General features: G+C 38.2%; 1 protein-coding gene across 1 annotated transcript in view; it reads left to right on the top strand.

The window, feature by feature from the left end:
• Positions 1 to 20,140, top strand: part of LOC149078941 (transient receptor potential-gamma protein-like) — a 140,741-nt gene that overhangs the window by 109,812 nt on the left and 10,789 nt on the right. Inside the window, exons 14-17 of the mRNA XM_089240470.1 lie at positions 3,107 to 3,290; positions 5,509 to 6,401; positions 12,633 to 12,753; positions 15,098 to 15,588. Coding sequence (XP_089096596.1) covers positions 3,107 to 3,290; positions 5,509 to 6,401; positions 12,633 to 12,753; positions 15,098 to 15,588 — 1,689 coding nt within the window. The remainder of the gene's footprint in view (positions 1 to 3,106; positions 3,291 to 5,508; positions 6,402 to 12,632; positions 12,754 to 15,097; positions 15,589 to 20,140) is intronic.

The raw sequence follows: 20,140 nt of genomic DNA on the forward strand, positions 1-20,140 counted from the left end.
GTATATTATACATATATATACCTCTCGGCATGGACCTCCCCCCCCCCACAAAGGAAGGGCTGACAGGGGCCACAACGATTCTTATCACTTTTTGATTTTTCACACTATAAATTAATCACAGAGGGGCCCCTGAAAAGCTGGTTTGGGGGCTCGAAATCTAAATTCCAGCCTAAGGGCTCTGCTGTAGGATGTAGGAGCCTCTTGGTACATGCACATAACATGGTCCCGATGGGTCAAATAGGTCCCGATATGTGAATATCGACCCAATATCGATATATGATATCATATCGATATATGAATATACGATATATGAATGTGAATATCGATATATGAATCGAACCCACTTCCGTAACAGAGTTTCCGTCACTCAAAAATTTCACCCACTTCCGTCACTCGGTTGCTTAGCAACAGGCCCTTTTCGAGTTTGTTTGTGATTTTATATTATAGAATAGATATATGAATGACAAACAAAGACGAACGAACGAAATAGAATAAACAAGCAAGTAGAATAAAAAAAATTCTGAAATTATTAAAAGAGGTGCATGTAAAACGAAAATTACGTAAGACAAATGCAATATGATAAGATAAAACCACAACTACACAACAGCAGCTGGCTCAGAAATGATAAAAACAGTGAAAATAAAAAAGCCTATCATCGAAGATGTGGAGACAGTTATGTTTTTTAAGGCGGCCTTTAAATGAAATAATGATGCATATACATATAAAATCAAAAAAAATTGCGAAATGCCATGAATCATCAAACAGAGTTTGACTGTACCTTCGTTGCTCCCAGAAAAGTCCTCATACGCATAACTATAACCACCGTGAAGGCTACTGTCAGATATGCAAGTTCTTTCCCTTTCGGCACCTTCGTTTCGGTCCCACTTCGATCTGCCCTTCTGTATAGCGATTGGACCGCAGTTAGTGTGCAGAAAAATAATAGTATTGTACATTTATAAGCCCTTGCTGTATTCAAAGACTCTTACGCTCCTGTAAAATCAAATATTATGCGCTTTCATAAAAACTATTTGAATATTTGTAGTAAATGAAGAAAACTTATCGGTAGAATTAGTATATATATTGTCAAATAAGTTATTTTTTCCTCAGCAGAGAAAAAAAAAAAGTACAAACACTCATCGATAGGTAGTGCGACCATCAATAATTACGCTGCATATGTAATTGCAAGTTGGTGATCAGAGACTGAGCGTCAGATACCATGGCAACTCATTGGACGAGGGAGCCGCGGGTCACAAAAGTTTCAGAACCGCTGACGTAATGGAAAGAGAACGTTACAATTGGATGAAAGTGTGGAATTTTAGCTATACATTCATATCTTAATACATCTTCATATCTTAAATTAGAAACAGAAAAAAAGGCGCCTTTCTCCCAATTTCGCTTCCCCACTGACAAAAACCTATCTACGCCACTGATTCGAAACATATCTTTGCAATCGCAATAAATCAAAACTTTTTTATACCTTCCAGATAATATATATATATATTAACTCAGCAATACCTCAGTGAATATTGCACTTAGAAACATAGATATCGAGGTTTTTCCGTTTTTTGATTGCATGGAGTATGGTGCCAGTTTAAATTGAAATGCTTTCATCCTATTAACACATTGCTGCTGTTGGTTGTTTTAGAACATAATGCGCAATTTGGCGCGACGTTATGCCATCGGAGAGAGATGAAAACGAAAATATACAGTAAACACAAAACAATGCAAAAATTAAACATCTGGTAAGTAGAATGGTCAAAACCGAATGGGCAACAAGTATCAATAGTGTCATGGTCACTTTTGATGGTGCATCTCCTGCTAATATAAATATTCATATTTCAATGTCATGATTAAATTTCATTCAAAAATTAAAATAGAGAGGAATTTACTTCATTATATGAATTTATTTTTTCATTGATCATTAATTAATTATTAGTGTTGACTTTTACATTTCTATTCACAATACCAGGAACTAGTGTGAGTCATAGCTAGGACTCACCTGGGGAGGCTCCACAGTCATTATTGCTGAGGGGGCACGATGATGAAGATGTCAATTCATATATACATTAGATCAGTCGACTCCACCTTTGACGCACCCCGTATCTCCGCCATGCCTCCCCCTGCCCATGGGCTTTACTCCCATATACATATACGGGAGGAAGCACAACTTTCAGTTCCGTGTTTTCTTCATGTCGGTCCCTCTCCTGTGAGTCTTAAGACCGGGATTACACTAGAAAAGTTTGATAAAAGTTTTTATAAAACATGAAAAATGCAATCAATGCGAATGTAACTAATAGACTTATTGATTGTTTTTTTTTTCAAGTCTCGTAAAAGATATATTGTCAAACTTTTATAGTGTAAGGTTAAGTGGTCCCCCCCCCCCCCTTCCGAACGAAATTTCTGGCTACGGGCCTGAATGCCGCCTAAAATAATTTTTTTTCAAATAATTCCCGTGATTTCATTTATTTGGAGGAACGTTCAGTGCTGCCATCTAACGAAGAAATTGAAAAACAATTTTCGTTTCGATGGTAATTTTACTTGTAAAACATTTTTATAGAACAAAATTCAACCTCTGGCCGGAACAGCAGAAATCACTAAAACTCTTTTGAAAAATGCCATATCTTTTATCTAAATGAATTAGGCTTTCTTCCGATTTTCAGTAGGCTATACTAGGAGGTATAGGGGAAAAGTTTTTCATATTGAGAAATCAACTTCACAAAATATCTAGGCTTGTTTGTATCAAACCTAAAATAAAATTTCTTGACCGGATATATGCGGCCTGCCCCCGTGGTCCCCACATCCTGAAGCGGGGCCCCTAGGCTGGTATATTTTACGGGCCCCCCTGGTCAGACTTTTCACGGGCCCCTTCTGTAGTTAATTTATAGCGTGAAAAAGCAAAAAATGATAAGAACTACCTCGGGCCCCAGGGCTAGAGCCCTGTCAGCCTCCCCCCCCCCTCCTTGTGAGAGCCATGCCTTTCCCGTTGAAGGTACGAGTACCGTTATATCGAGGTTTTGCCGTATCTTGATTGTATGAAGCATGGTGTCAGTTTAAATATTGAAATTCTTTCACACTATTAATCCATTGTTGCTATTGGTTGTTTTAGAATATTATGCGTAATTTGGTGCGACGCTATGTCACCGGAGAGCAAAGGAAAGCTGATAACCAAGGTGTGACGGAAGATGACGTTAATGAGATTAAACAAGACATCTCGTCGTTCCGTTACGAACTCATCGAAGTGCTAAAAAACAGCGGCTTCAACACTTCCGCGTCAACGGGCCAGGCGCAAGGTGAGTGCTGCGCATTGAAACACTAACACTAAAAGGTTAAATACCGCCATTTTCAAAGTTTAAGTATAATTTAACCGCTTTTCTCGCGAGTTAACTCGTCTTAATTTATTGATTAGTTGATGATACGATATACAGGGGGCCCCTGAACGCATGGGCCAAACTTTAAGAGAAGGTGAAATAGACATAAAGAAGCATTTTTTTTTGTATTGCAATGTGGGGTCGGAAATGAAAGTGTTAGCGGAAAAACTCTCATTGGAAAACTTTCAGTCGCTGCTGCAACTGTTGGTAAAACGCCTGGAATCTTCTCGAAAGGGTAGCCAATCACTTGCTAAAAAAAAGAGACGTTGCAAGGCTAGTATCGATGTTGCGCATTTGATCACTTATTGTGATTATTAATGTAAATATAACGCTTTCGTCATTTCCCCAGTATTTTTCCGCCAACACTTTTCATTTCTGACCCCACATTGCTATACAAAAAAAATGCTTTCTTATGTGTATTTTACCTGCCCTTAAAGTTTGACTCATGAGTTCGAGGACACCCTGTATGTATATTCGGGAGAGACAGAGCGCGATGTTAATCAGTAATCATTTTGCTCGTGCTCAGCTTATTCAGCCCGAAACTATGTAAAATAACAAATACCCATCGAGAGAATTTTATTTCTCCCCCCTCTTCTTTTTTTTTTTCAAACCATAGGCGGAGATAGACTTGAAAGTCTGGGGGGGGGGGGAACACGATGATTGTTGGGGGACGTGATTGATGATGTGTGTGATGTCAGTTAATATATACGCAAATACATTATATCATTCGGCTTTACCTTCGACGCTGCGGGGGCATTACCCCCCCCCCCAGCCATGAACCCCTACCCGTTATCTCCACCCATGTTTCAAACGAACCTCACATTCAAACAAAAATGACCAAGTTTCCCCGTAAGATGCCGGTAACAGTGAAACCTGTTAAAGACGGACACTGTATGAGACGGAAAAGTGTCTTAAACGGAACCCAAATCTAGTCTCTTCAATTAGTGCTTTTACTTGCACCTATATAGACCGGAATGTTATTTCAGTCTGTTGACGTTCCATTTCGTACAGGTTTCACTATGTATATATCGTCATGCTATTACGTGGGAAAATCAATCCACGAAAATCTATATACATGGTGTCCTGAAAGTTCTAATTCGGCCTTCTCATCAACCGTTCGTCGTAGAGGCGTGGTTCTAATTTAAAAAATGCTCAAAATTTGTTCAAGAATCACTCTGTACCAGTTTCGAGAGTTAAAGTACAGTGTCTCATAAAATAAAATAAAAAGTCTAAATTTCTATACGGTTCGTCTGTCCTTCAACGTCCAATTGAGAAATTGTTGCCTTGTGTCTCCCGAGGCCAACAAAAATATCTCCACGTTTCTAAGTGCAATATTCGCTAAGATATTTGAATTTAAAATCGGAGAAAAAGTGGGAAAGAACGGCTTGAACTAACGGACAATGTTTTTTCCCTTAGTTATGCTGTTTTTCCCCCTCCAAACTTTCCTCCGATTTTTGAATTTAAATACCTCAACGAATATTGCCCTTAGAAACATGGAATTTTTTTTGTTGGAATTTACAGGAGAGACAGGGCAACAACTTTTTAATTGGAAGATGGAGCAAGAGGGCGTATAGATATTTCGATTTTTTATTTTGCTACACATTGTACTTTCACTGCCGAAATTGAAGTGATTTCTGAACGCATTCTGAGAATTTTTAAATTAGAACTACACCTCTACGATAAACGGTTCTTGAGATAAAGGTCAAATTAGGACTTACAGAGCACCCTTCATATAGAATTTATTTTCTGTGTGTTTGTGTGCTCTCTCTACGCAAATCTACAATTTTAGACAGATCGTTGTCAAATTTTGTTTACATACGAAACAGGTCCCGACTTGAACGATAGGCTACTTTAAAAGTTTGTCAGAGCAGAGCAAATGCCCGAAATAGGTGAACATCGTCACGCAACAGGGTTCGTGGGCCTTAACAATGACTTTCAGAATGTTTACTTTGATAACCGTGGTTCCTTAGTTATACGTCTCGGACATTTTTATTCCTTTACAATGGCTTGCACTTCTTCAATGCTTCCATTATGTTGAGAGAACCCGGACAGCGCCAAGTATTATAGCTAGTATTAATTTTTTTCTTTTTTGCTTTAATCTATATATTAATAGCTGGTTTTTTCCCCTGCTTCTCCTTAGGTGCAGGAGGAAGGAAAGGGCGTCAAAGAGAACGTCGTCTAATGAAAGGATTTGACATAGGGCTGGTTGAAAGTTCGATACAGACTACGCCGGACCTGAGCTTCGACGAATCCTACAGGCCTTCCCCCGGCAAGAAGTTGGCTAGAATCGCCAAACTTGCTGCCAGGAAGGCTAAGAGGGGTAGATGGAGCAACCTGGTCGAAGCGACGAGAAACGCAAGGGCAGCTTTCGCGAGAAGTCGCAGCGAGGACTCACTCAGCAGCCAAGGGAGTTCCGGAAGGCAGAGTCGAATGGGTTGCTCCAGTCGGAACGGTTCGAGTAGCAGCTCGTTGGACGCACCTTCCGAGGGCAAACCAAAGCAACAGGACTTGCCGGTCATAAAACGATCTGCATTCGCGAGAAAACTCGGTAATCTGGCCTTGAGCACGTCCAGGCTCAGGTTAGTTTTCATGGACTCGTCGGAGAAATCCTCCAACCTCGAGAAGAACAAAAACGAAGGGTCGGCGGGTGCCAGAGATCAGGCACAGAGGACTAAGAGCGCGCCTTTCGGGCAGTGGCTTATGGCGAAAAGCACGTCGTTGGATCACATCAGTATGCCCATGTCTGGCAGTGGACGATGCCTGACTCCTGCGAGAAGCCTTTCGCCGATACCGAGCTGCGCGAGCTCGAACGTACCCACTCCGAGAAGTTCCATCACTGGTCAGCCTGATATGTCCAACAGGGACGATCCGGTTTCCATTTCCTTACGTGACGAAAACGCGGCCATTTCCCCTCAAGGATCCGTCCGTTCCGATCATGAGATTCTGCCGCTTCCCGAGTCCGCAGCGAAAACCGTCATCCCGGATAGTCTGGGAATCGAACCCGTAACTTACCCGAATTCCACTGGTTGGATATGAGAGGGTCGGGCGAAATTATTTTATGCGCGATTCGGAATATCATTGAATCCTTCCGAAATACTATATCAGTATCATTTAGGTTAGATTCGCGAAATGTTTATAGGTTCATACCATTTTTTTCGAGGGTATCTCTGGAGTCATTTTTCCAGTTGAAGCTTCTACATAGATTACAGATTTTTCGTAATTCCACAAACACAATAAAAGTTCCTAAAATCAATATCACAATCCTTCAATAGGCCCTGGGCAAAAACAGGAATTTGGATTGGGGAGAGATTTACTAGGGTAAAAGATGTTTGATTAGTTAAGTGCAGTTTTCCAAACTTTTTGTTCCATCGCCCCCTAACTCAAGCGAACCCATAGGATCCTGTGTTATTCTTGAAGCTTCTATCTCCCCCACCCCAGACCATTCCATCGCGCACCAGGGGGCGATATTGCCCACTTTGGGAAACACTGAGTAAGTGAATATATTTTAATTCAATTTTGGGGCCTCCAAAATCATAGGGCCCTGGACAGATGCCCCACTTATAGGTCTTTTTTTCGGGAAGGGAATGTAACATCGAAGTGCGAATGCGAGCCGACCTCCAAATTACAAAGTTTCGCCACAGAGTGCTACAGGCCTACAACGATACAAATATTCAATCATTACACTTCATTCTAGTTCGAAAAATGGATGGCAGCACTTTAACAAGTATTACATGAAAAAAACTTCGTGTTAGGTTCAGAACACATACACGCACTTTTCCAGCACGGTCCAGGTCTTTGACTACCAGCTTATATATTTCTTCCTTGAGAGAGAGAGCGGTGGACCATGATCTGGTTAGGAGAAGGAAGGGAATACCTGTTATTAGCGAATGCCACGGAATGGTTTCTTCATGTTAGTCCAAAGCCTCGAATAGGGGTATGGGAAGCCTTGGGAATATTTATTGTAAGGGCCGAGGTCACAGGGGCTTAATTCCGGAGAGAATGTACGGATGATAAAACACTTTTCAACCCCAGCGATTGTAGCTTCAACTCTAGCTGATTTACCCATTCTCGAGGTTTTGTTGAAGCTTTTTACCCATCCTGTTCCTCAAGCTAGTGTGTGAACGCAGCACCTCCTAGAGATAGAAGGACTCCGCACGGGTTGCCAAGTTCATCTGAAGGTCATGAGAGTAGTCTGGTAAGACTACCTAGCAGGTTTGTGACATTTTGAACCACGACATCCTATTTCGTTTCTTCTTTTTATGACGTAGAATCTTCCGGGTCGGCTCAGAAATACCGCATGGTGATTGGATGTGGAGCATAGAAATAGCCAATTCTGTGCCCCATAGTTTCTTTTCCGCATTACGATGATGCACGCCATCACGTGCAGCGGAATTTTTTTCTCTGAATATTATGAGTGAGGATGGACTTGCGTGACGTCACGAACAACACGTGTGGAGGCCTTCTATCTCTAGGAGGTGTTGGAGGTGGTCCTCAGTGAAACTGTTATGCTGAATTATCTCTAAAAGAATTAAACTTTTAACCAAATCTCCTGCTTATGGGTTGAAAATATCATGGCTGTACTACATTAGACCGCCCGCTGACAATACTCTTTATTCTGGTCGTCATTGCTCGTGGGAATAGGAAGAGAAATTCCATTTTCTCCAAGGAAGGGTAGGTACTTACCACCGTTGTTTGGACTAGTTTTGGTCATGCCAAATCCCTTTCGACTATATTTTCTTCTTGTGCCCCTCACCCCCCGTCTTAACCAGGGCCTTCACATCCAAGAGGGGGACCCTTTCATATTGATTTATGGGTAAATTTATGCTGGTAAAAAATATAATTATGCCAATCTCTGGATCCTCGAGTTAGTGCCCTGTCAACTTCCTTGTGAGAATTCTACTGAAGTTTTCTAACTTTTTTCCCGAACAATATTTTTATCTGCTTTATTGCTTCTTTGACAGTCTGTGTGCCATCCTTAATCTTCTATCATGACTCGATTACTGTTTTGTTTTCCCACGTAGTTCCTTTAGAATATTCAGGGACCCAAGGCAGGTTGAACACAAATGATGTAAACTAGATTGTCAGGATCTGTTACGTGACGTCTCTATATAGCAGCCGTAGCGTTGCTGCTATTAAAAATCAAGAATCGTGAAACATCCACAAAAACTTCAACTTCAATCATATCAGTGAATATCATTTCCAGCAACCCGTCACTCATCAAAAAAATCAATGAACTCGATTATATTTCCAAAGCTCCCGCTACAGTTCACACAACCGGACATCATCTCCATGCTTGAATAACACAAGAGTAATTTCATGGTAATTTTATTAGTACAGCGATCTATTTATACATAGGGTCAGCCTTCACAAAAGTCCCGATTCTGTCATGTCCGGTTCGTATTTTTTTTCTTCTCCCCCATATGGGTTCAGGCACTAACTTATTAAACTCTGCGTGACCGGGTCCCAGCTCTGGTGTAACTAATAACGATGAACTCACTCCTTTCATTCCGAAGGCACTTGAATGAAAGAAGAAGAATGACCAGACACACAAAGAGAGAGAGAGAGATCCCGTTTTCTATAATGGAAAAACTCGAACTTTAAAGAAGAAGAAGAGAATTGATGAAGAGTCGACCTCTCTTGATGGAATCCAAGGCAGCACACACACAGGCTGAGTTTTAGTTCCTTTTTTTCTCCCAAACAAGCTGAATCCATTACTGAATTTACCTCATTTCCAAACCTGTTTGCGAGGGGGCGACATCTTTTTCTTATATATCTATCTCACAGAAAAGAATTTCACGGCAGGTTAATTATCGGACGTGATGATCGCCGAGAATCTTGTTTGTTCAGTGAAAAACCCGATCATTTATCTCTTCTCGAATTTCCTTATGGAATGCATTAATGGAATTAATCGATCAATTACTCAAGGTTCATTCAGGTTGATGCACAGAGAGATTTTAATTTTACGTAGCGTATAAAATACAGGCTACACACGAATGAAATAGACGCTTCTAACATTTTATAGGAAAACGAATACAGTAAAACCCCTTATTTACGGCATCGGTGGGACAAAAAAAATTCGTCCGTAAAGGAGGAGTGATAGACAAAAAGTGGGTTCTTTTTATAAAATAAATTTTAATTGTCATCTGGCCGTAAAAGTGGGGCTACCGTTAAGAGAGGTCTCATCGCATTACAAAAAAAAAAAAAAAAAAAATGGTTTGCTGTAATTACTGGAAGAAACACCGAGTTACCGTGTATATGCGTAACAAAAACTTTGCGCATAGAACATTTATAATTTACTCCTAAAAACTTGAAAAAAATATTTGAAGTGCTTTGGCAGCAAATATGCGTGCTAACTTACTCATGAAAGTATTGTAATTGCTCGTAATAAAACCACATCTTGCATAGCGCGAAAAGGCGAAAATTAAACGTTAATTTTTAGCTCTTGCTGCAAATTGAAAGCCATGATATAACCACTTTTATTCTTTCTGGATTTTTATAAAAATCTTATTTTTATTTTTTTTATTAAATACAGTTAAAAAAAGTAATTTGTTACTCCAGGAGAATGTCCAATATTTAAAAAATGGGGTTTTTTTTTGCAAAATTCACAAAGAAAACTTATTTTCCGTAAGTTCAAAAAACAAGAGATTTAGTTTTATTCAAATTTTAGCAATTTTCAATTCTTGAATGAAAATTACGTTCAGCTTGAATGAAGCTGCGGCTCATGAGAAGCTACGATGTTTGTACAAAAACTTTTCTTCAGTCATATTTCTAGATGCATCCCAGTAGTTTATTCACCGTATAATAACTGTATAAATAAGTGACACGAAGGGCTCACCCGAGTCACGAAGCCCAGAAGTGTAGATATGATCCAGGACCTGGCTTGGCCACAGTAAACAACAAAGGGCTATAAGCTTACTAGGGCTATAAAGCCATAGACATAAATTTTGTATACTGGGAAAAATTTTCTAATTCTAACTTTTTAAATCTGTATCCACTTTTTTTTAAATGTGTTTTATATTCGGGTATTATATATGCATAATAAAGTACCTGAAACCACCCAACCCCTCATCCAGGGCAGTGGTTGAAATTGACAATGGTCGATAGAGCCTGGATGGTGCACGGTATGAAATAAAATGAATAAATAGCTTAGTTACCGCATAAACTAATACCATAAAACTTATTTAACGAATACCACCGCTATTTATCTAGAATTCCACGTACTCAGGCTCATTTACCGTGAGTTATAGTATTTTTATGTACGCATTTTTGTAACTCCTTGGTATTTTCCTATGAAATGTTGAAAGTGTCTATATTTTTATTTGCGCGCCCTCGTTGTTTAAGATAATTAAACATTTTAATCGTGTCATGAAGAATCAACTCATATTGTTATGTAACGATTTTTTTAATAACTTTGACAATTTTTCTATATAATTTAAGATTTTTTTCCCCACAAATTTGCAGTCTTGAGATACTACAGCATAAAGAAATAAAGTATTAACTGAATTCTTGTAAATGTACAACGTTTATGTAAATTTCTGTTGTCAAATTTTATGGTGGACTGTGCGAATTGCATAAGCATTGTATGAGTACAGGATAAATGGAAAGCTTCTGGAAGCATTATCTATTGTACTTATGAAGAAATTGCACCTATGAGAGAATCAAACAAAGTGATCAAAAAAGCTTTATGTAGGCTGTTTTTAGACACAGGATATTAAGAACAACGAATGTTTATAGACATGTAAAATTGTAATAAGTCTTTATACTGATCAAATCATGATGAAAATTATAGATAGCTTGCTAGTAAACGGCCATATTGTCACCAATATATAATAAAAATATTTATACGTTTTATTGAAGTCACATTTTGTGTGGTTCTTTTCTCCCCTAATTTTTTGAAGTCAATTTTTCACGTTGTATGTGACGTCATGTTTCTACCCAAGTCAAAACGAATCCATGAAAATTAAATGAAATGTTTTTAATGGCTTCCGTTACTATTCTGTCTTGATATATTTTTAAAAAATAAATTTTAAAATTTTCTTCCATAGATGATGCGTACACTCGAACACACGAGTTTTATCCCAAGAGTGGCGTGCTAGAGTTATTTAGAAGACACCAACGAATAAGGTAAATACACAAAAAATAATAAAAGAAAAGTATTTGCCTTATTCGTTGGTGTCTTCTAAATATTCTTGGGCAAAGTGGATCAACTCTTCTAGAGTTATTTGTATTTAAATATTCGTTATATATATACATAAGTGAATATATATTTTTGAAATTAGGTTAAGGGGGCATAATCTTTATACCAAGCAGGTGACGACGGTTTTTGACGTTTGAGAAAGAAAAATGTGGTGAATTCCTGAATCTAGAACAATCAAGATTTCTAAAAATGTGGTTATAAATTGATAAAACAATCAAAGTGAATGATATATGTGACATTAACGTTGGTATATTGCCGTAAAAGAAGTGGACTGAGAACTTATACTAGATAGACAATGGACAAGTTGCCTTTTCTTACCTATGTTGCAGTGGTGCCACTGATGTGCCAACCATCGCTTTGCTCGTCTAATTCCAGCTGCAACTCGCTTATCTTTGTTCGTACAGTAATCGGTTCTAAATTGTACGACCTATTCTAACAACCCCGTCCAATTGTGTGAACGTGGCTGAGGTAAATAAATACATTTTCTATTCAAAGTTCAATTTTTTTTTTCTAATTTATTCCTATTTATACTGTACTACTGTACTTTTGAAAAATCGCTTACACATACGGTATCCTATTAAGACCGTGCAACATGCGCAACAACGTACTGAGAATTGGAAAATTTGAGGGACAACAAACTTTCAGTTAGATAAAAACAACTACACCCTTCATTAAATCGTGTAAAGCCAAAAATCTACACTCAATTACTTATTCCATTCAATTAGAAAAATGAATTTTTAAAAGAAGATAGAAAAGATTTTGAGGACAACCGAAAAACAACCATGTTTTAAAAACTTGTGTTTGTAGATATATAAAAGTTTTAGCGTAATAATTGAAAGTAGAGCTAAATATTTCCAAATGCAAATAACTTTGATGGGTGCTGCGCTTTTTCTGAAAAAAATTGTTGAAATTACAGTAAAAGGCTAAACCTGGGAAAAAGTATAAGGACACGCGTGTTTTTTCTCTGCCGTTGAAGAAAGAAATTAGCATTTTTCTCATCTTGGAGTAACAGTCGAGGCTGTTTAATAACGGTCATGCGCTGTTGAAATCAAATTTTTTTCTGAAAGTATGAAGATGTCGAAGACAGCATATTTATTGGAGATTGGAGGTGCGAAAAGCTTGCTCTCAGAGAAAACATGATGCCTAGTCATGAAATGGCAAGAAGAATTACAAGATTGAAGACTGTTGGTTAGTTTTATAAATGGACTGAAAGACGAGAAGTATGGGCTTTATGATACTAAAGAAGCTTTCACAAGAAAGCTTCTTTTTCTTACCATACGTCCGAAAAAGACAATTATTCACGGTATTTACGGGAAAAAATTCTCTGATGTAATTCAGAAGAAATAAAACTTGCCTTGTGCACGTCGAACTGTGAATAACTTGATGCAAAACTCAAATGCCTAGCATGCAAAATCGAAATGCAAACTCCCTCCCCCCATAAAACAGCACAAACAAAAGCGACGTGAATTGCCCATAAAGCGTGTATTTTTCGACGCCTAGTGAAATGATGTTTTCGTTGATGACAAACAATTTAGATTGACTTGAGTATTAAATATTACTGACCTGCCTGTCCAATAACAAAGACATATTTTGAAAATATAGGCATGTCAAGACCATTTCGGCAGAACTTTTATTTTCTGAGGCACCTCTCAATACTAATACAAATACAAATACAACGCCACAACAGACAAAATGCCCAAAGAGGTGACTGATAAAGTTTACCAAAAATACTTTTGTATAGTTTCTGTTTCAACAAGACAATGGGCCCGTACATGTTTCAATGACTAAAAGGTGTTGATTTAGAGCCAAGTCAGTGGAACCTCTCGAGTAGTCATTGAGAAGTCCTTTTCTTAATTCTGTAGAGCACTTGCGTTGCATTTTAACTCATGAAGGGTATAGAAATGGTACGAAGTACAAAAACAAACATAATCCGAGGATGATGTCATTCTCCGCTATCCATAAGGTGAGCTTTGGTCTGAGTTAGGTCCGACCGTCCATGTACGGTCCCGTTCAGTGCACACGAGCTCCAAGGAAAGATTGAGATATTCGTTGCCTTTGTAGTCTAATGGTCTAGGGTGTTACCTGGAAAGGAAAATGACGGGGTTCGATTCTTCCCGAAATGGCTATTGAATTTCTTCGCATCAGCCAGCTGTTGAAAACCTTCCTACAAACATAATCTCTTATTGCAGAAGCTTGGAAGACAATTACATGACTGTTTATCTCTATCAATGACATCCCCGAAAAATAAAGATTATAAAGGGGAAAAAATGTCTCTTTACTGATTAAAACAAAATTTTTACCTATACTTTTTAATTGTCTTTATATATTTTTTCCAGGTTTTGACCTTTAGTATAATTTAAAAAAAAATTCCTGAAGAGCCGCGTGGCGCAGCACTCATCTAAATTATTTTTACAGGAAAAAGTATATTTCCAATTGTAGTAATCTCTAAAACTTTCATACATCTGCAAGCACAAGTTTTCAAGATAGGGCAGTTTTTAGATTGTTTTGTTAACCTTTTTCCACCACCTTAACTATTTTCAAGACAATAAAAACAAATGCGTCAAATTTTAAATTCACAACATGTTAAAAAAATATTATAAATTACCATGGCAAAAACATGGTTAAAAGCGGGGAATTTTGAATTGCAAAATGAAAATTCGTGCATTATTCGTAAATTATAAAATGAAAATCCGTTAAGCCCGATGCGATTTCAAGGATAGACATGTGGGTGCGGGGACATAAAATATCTCTATACGCATGTAGTATATGAGATCCTATAAAACTGGCCTGCCTACGCGTAATTACATTTTTAAAATTTCCCAACCTACATGGAATCGAAAAGCTTCAACATGTTTGGCTCAGCTAAGAAAAAAAAAAAAAAATAGAATGGAAAAATGAAAAATGCACAATAAATAAATAAATGATAAATAATGTTTGAAACCGGTCCTTTAAAAGAAACGGGAACGAGATTGCGACCCACTTCAACGAACGACCATCAGGGAGGCACCAAATAACCAGAAGAAGAATTTCTTTTTTGTTCACTGATGAACCGGCCTAGGCCGGCCAAAACAGCTTTTTCATATATGGCATTTTATGTTATGGTGAAGGGAATTGAGATCCCGCTAATCGTCGTTCATCGAAGCGAATACTCACTTCACTTACGTTGCACACAAGAAAAAAATAAATAAATAAATTGGCGTTTATTCTAAATCCGTTTCCCCAGAACTAATCTTTTCGTGTTCTTTCCTTGACGCCTGACTGACTGACTGACTGCCTTCGAATTGCCTGATATCATTGACGCAATCCCTCCCTGTGGTGAAGTCGTGCTTGATACAAGATATACCGGTTTGCACAATCAAAACCGTCGGAAAAATCTCTTCGAGAAAAGAATGTATTGAAGGCAACTCGTCGATCATCGATGACTTGTGATTCAGGAAACAAGACGTGTAATGGAGATTCTACCCGTTGGCGCGGTGATGGCAAGATGCGACGGTGATTCTCTGAGATTGACAGTCCTGAACTACTTGGTGAGTTGGACGATATTATAACGCGAGAGAAATGATCCAAACGCCGCCGCCTAAACTGATGCTTCTGTCAACCTTGAAGGATTCCCACGTGGATCTCGAAGATGTGATGCCCAAGATTAAGACCGGTACCACATTTCAACCTTTCCGGAAGTCGGTTTTTACTTTCCTGATGTTCTGCCTGGTGCTGTTCAATATCGCTTTCCTGTTCAGAGGATTCATTCTCCTACCGACTTATGCCGCCGCGACCGGCAAACTCTGTAGGTCCAGCTTCGACGACTCGTCGTCGCCTTTCGCCGTCATCCACGTCGCTTTCTTCGCCAAGTACGCCTATCGTAACATGAAGGTGATGCGAGGTATAGACAGGACTATAAGCAGCATTCTAGCCAATACTGGGAACCCGTTGCATTTTCATGTCATTCTGGATAAGCCTAGTAAGAAAAGAGTCTACAGGGTTCTCAGGAAAGTCACTAGTTTATACCAGAGGAGAAAACTCAATGTGAGTATATTTAATCACTTAATGCTGTTCAGATTTTTTAAAAAAGTAATTGCAAAAAATCTATAACTGTCTTTTGATCTCTAGTATAGCCTATGTTTTACCCTTTCAATGCATTATGAAGTGCGGGAGGTCAATAATTAGAATATTCTGAGCTGTCTACTTTACCGCACACAAACTGTCGCCATACGGCAATTTCCAACTAGTGGAGTTGGGTGGGAAACGAAGGCGCCATCTATCAGCGGTCGCCCCAGGTTCGATCGGTAAAGAAATGCGCCATTCGGACACATTCTGAGCTCTCTACAGCCGTAACTAATCACCAGACATCAATTTTTTTTTTTGCGATGAGAATTTTTAAGACCGTAAATTTCCGAAAATATTCTAGTCAGGAAGCACCATGTTAATATAAAGGACTTTCTCTAAGGGGCCGTTCAAGTATTACGTAAGCAAATTTTTAGAAATTTGTGACCCCCTCACCCCCTTGTCAAGAAAAGTCAGCAAAACGTCAGCCCCTCCCCTTTGTCAGCAAAATTTCGTGATCAGCTCCGCCCCTATGAATCCTAACTCATATTTTCATAAGGGGGGGTGGTTGATTACGTAAGCATTATCCAAGCCCCCCCCTCCCCCCTTGTCATCAAACGTCAGTAAATCGGAAACCCCCTCCTCCCCCATCGATGATGACGTAATACTTGAACGGCCCCTAACCCTTTCAGACCCTGGTGGCACAAATGTGTTGGTTCCTTTTTCGCACTGCAGAACTTTTTTCTTTTGACCTCAAGGAGTCAAGTCATGACTTATAGGATTATGTGTAAGTTTTGTGTTACAAATATGGTGAATATGAACTTTGGGAACTTTCACCAGAAAGCAGCACTTGAAGTTGTAGTTTCATGGGTTTTTTGAGATGGCTTTCAGGAGATAGTTCCTCCGGGAAAAGAAAAAACTTCATAAAATTTAGCAATAAAATTCTGGAGAAAATTTCTATGTGAAGATGAATGTACCAGTGCATCATCTTGGCTGAAAAAATGTGAACAAAGTGAATCATTTTTCACAAAATAAAGATTTTCTGACATTTGTTTTTGATGCATATTTTGAGTATCAAAAATGAAAAAAAGAACAACTTGAAAATTCCAAAAATTGAATGTTTGAGTCCGAAATGAATAAACTCTGAAAGCGAAGCACGTTCTTGTAAATGACATACTCACATGAGTGAATAAATTCTAATGGAAACATTCTCCTCTGGAGATTTTCAGATGCCCTGTCATGAAGTGATACAAGTGATGCTGGGTCACATGGTTGCAAGAAATTGCATGTATGCAACTATTAGCATAAGGGATTGTCCCTCTAGAGGGTTACGTCGGAACTGATTTTATTTACTCGTTTCCGCAAAAGAAACTATCAAACCCACTGTAAAATGTCATATTTTTTTAATGAAAGTAGGCTTGCTTTCTTCTGATTTCCAGCAAGTACAACGATGGAAGACAGATGAAAGCACTGATATTTTTACAGTGCCTTCATTACCAACCCATATTACATTAGTAAATTGTAATATAGTGATATGGGCAGAGTTGGTGTTTGGTAAAGTAGTAGTAGATGACAGTACCAGCAAGAACACGAAACAAAACTGTGATAATATAAATAGGTTAGGGTTACACATACACTCAAAACACACAGTCCGGCTTTTACGAACTGATTCGTTAGAAATTCCGCAGAGGAATGTGTACGAGGTGCATATACAGTTAAGTGGTAGTAATAGTAGTAGCAGGGTGTGTATATATACAGTATAAAGTAAAGGGTAGAGCGTACTTATAAATAAAATTGTACCATTGAAAAAAAAAATCAAGTTTATAAGATACCTGGGCTTGTCAATGCTACAATCAAAGGCTTTTAACAAGGCGAGATATCTCTCGTAAATGCCGGTTAGAATCTTTCCCATCTCTTCATTAGAAAATTTCCAGTTTCTTGGGAAAAATAACGACAAGAGACACCTCAAAACAAGAGCACTTTAGTTATAGACACAATCAACTGAGAGCATGAATTTCAGAGAATTTAATACAATTATTTCTGTACAAAAAGAATACACAATACTGCCATGGCACAGACAGCTGGAAAGAATGTGGGGAGATGAATTTTTAGAAGAAAAACTTTTGGAACAATTTTTTAAAGCAAAGTCTTACGGATTTTTTCAAGAAATCGGGCCACCGCTCCCAAGAATCCGAGTGATTGCGTTAGATCACTACGCTCTACTGAAGCACCGATTATTTGCCTTCCTTAAAATGAAAATACACTGAATGAAGCGGCACAATGGCAGCCGGACTGAACCAACACCATCTATAGCAGGCCTCCGCGTGAAGCTCGTGACGTCACTGAAGAAGGTCATCTCACCTATGGGCATTGGATATACTACAAAAAAGGGTGAATATGGAGCATGCGGGCTTCTTCTTCTTCCTTTGGCTATAGGTGAGATAAACTTTTCAGTGTAGTCACGAGCTTGGTGTGGAGGCCTTCTGCTATAGATGGTGTTTATTAAATTCAGGTAATAGCTTATGATCAATGACATTGACAATTTATCGATTCCCTGTACAGCCTGTTGATATTTTCCTATCTAAAATTCATCTTCGCATTGTGTCCATTTTCCTGAATCTTATATGAATGGCGGAGAATAATATCATGTATGTTTTGAATGCTGTATTATGAATGGCATTTCAAATGTTATCAATGCGGGGACATTGGCAGCATCTAAGGCAGAGCTTTATTTCTTTTTTTTATGCTTTCCAGACCCCGTGTGTCAATAAGACGGAGGCCACAGATTCCTGTGCCATTCAAATAAAGGCCGCGGACCCCTTTATAGAATAGTATTCGGTATGGAATAATGTAAAAACAAAAAGTTAATTGCTGTGTCAACCAAACTCACGGATCGATCCCCCCCCCCTCCCAAACCTCTGCAGGGACCCCATGTTGAGAACCACTGTTCTAAAGATTCTCTATACAAAATTCTAATTACTAACCGATATCACGAATAGCCGTAATTTTGGCCAGATAAAGCATAGAAGTATACAAAATTTTATTTTCATGTACTTTTTTACACGGGTGAAAGAAAAATGACAGTGCCTTTTAATGTTTTCGATAACGAAAAATACATTCAGCCAATTTGTAAGACTGGAAATTAGAGGTGTAACGCGCGGTAAATGTGATGAATCCGGTTATCATGCATAATTCGGTAAATTTGATGAATTTCCCTAAATTTGTCACTTTTACTTGGGATTATGTAGAGTGCCCAAGCATCGTGTCCTTGGTAAACATGATAAATCGCACTTCATAATAATTCATACATGTATTTATTGCATTGCTATGTCGGGGTGCAACTGTAAAATTTATCAGTGTATCGGGGTCCGACTATATTCATCACACATGCTGGATTCATTTTTTCATATTTATCAAATTTGCCTATTGCAGTAGCCTATTATGCATAATCACAGATAACTGCGATAAATTTCAAGTATTTATAGAATTTGCCCACGACGAATGGGTATAATGCATAATCTCCGGTAAAAAAAAAAGTAATAAATTTATCAAACTTATCAAGAGACGATTGGTAAGTAAGTATGTGTAATAACCTGCTATTATGTATAATAACCGATTTATGAAATTTACTGTTACAGCAGCACCTATTAAACGCACATAATTACTGTATATTCCTATCCATAAATCACAATTGAATCTAGGTTCTATAAGCCGCTAACAATCGGCTTCCGAGAGGATAGAAGTGATAATATCAGTGTTGAACTAGAAAAACCTGCATATATAACTTGGTTATTTCCCTTGTTTTATATATGAAAAGTATTGGGGAAATTTTTAAGATGGTAATAAAATGTGATTTCGATTTTTTTTATCACTATTATTATCCACATAAAGGCTGTTTGTGTGCCTCTGGCTGTCTGCCATCTCTTCCATTGAATCGTATCGCAATTTATATATGGTTTTATTTTTTCCCTTGTGAAAGTATTAAAAAAAAAAATGAATGAATGAAAAGGGAAGAAAATACTATTTTTTATTTTGAATAATTCATAGGGAAAATTTTTTCGATGAGGCTCGTGAGGTTTTTGGGTGAAGCCGTATTTCTGCCAAAGGCGTTTCTCTTTTTACCTTTCTTTGAAGAAATTGACCGAATTGTCGCCGTCCGTCAAAATCTGGTACTCGTACACTCGAACAGCCCAAAGTCACTGGAAAAAACTTTGAATTATTCAATTAATCTATCCTGGAGAGATTCTTAATCATCAACTTATTCACATAGGACAATAATTATCGATTATTAAAATTCCATCATCAGTTACGAAGAAGTTTTCCAAATTTTACTAATTTATAATTATACAATATATATCAGGGTGCACTGTACGCGGCCTTTATCTCATCAACCATCCGTTGTAGAGGCATGATTCCAATTTTTAAAAAAAAATGCTCAACAGGCTTTCAAAAATTACCCTGTACCAGTTTTGAGAGTGAAAATACAGTGTGTAACAACAAAAAAACTTAATTTTTTTTGTAGTTGTTTATCCCC

Source organism: Pholcus phalangioides, unplaced genomic scaffold (assembly GCF_987345545.1).
Source record: "Pholcus phalangioides strain wild (caught in Gottingen) unplaced genomic scaffold, Ppha-v1.0 ptg000013l_1, whole genome shotgun sequence".
Classification (NCBI taxonomy): Eukaryota; Metazoa; Arthropoda; class Arachnida; order Araneae; family Pholcidae; genus Pholcus; species Pholcus phalangioides.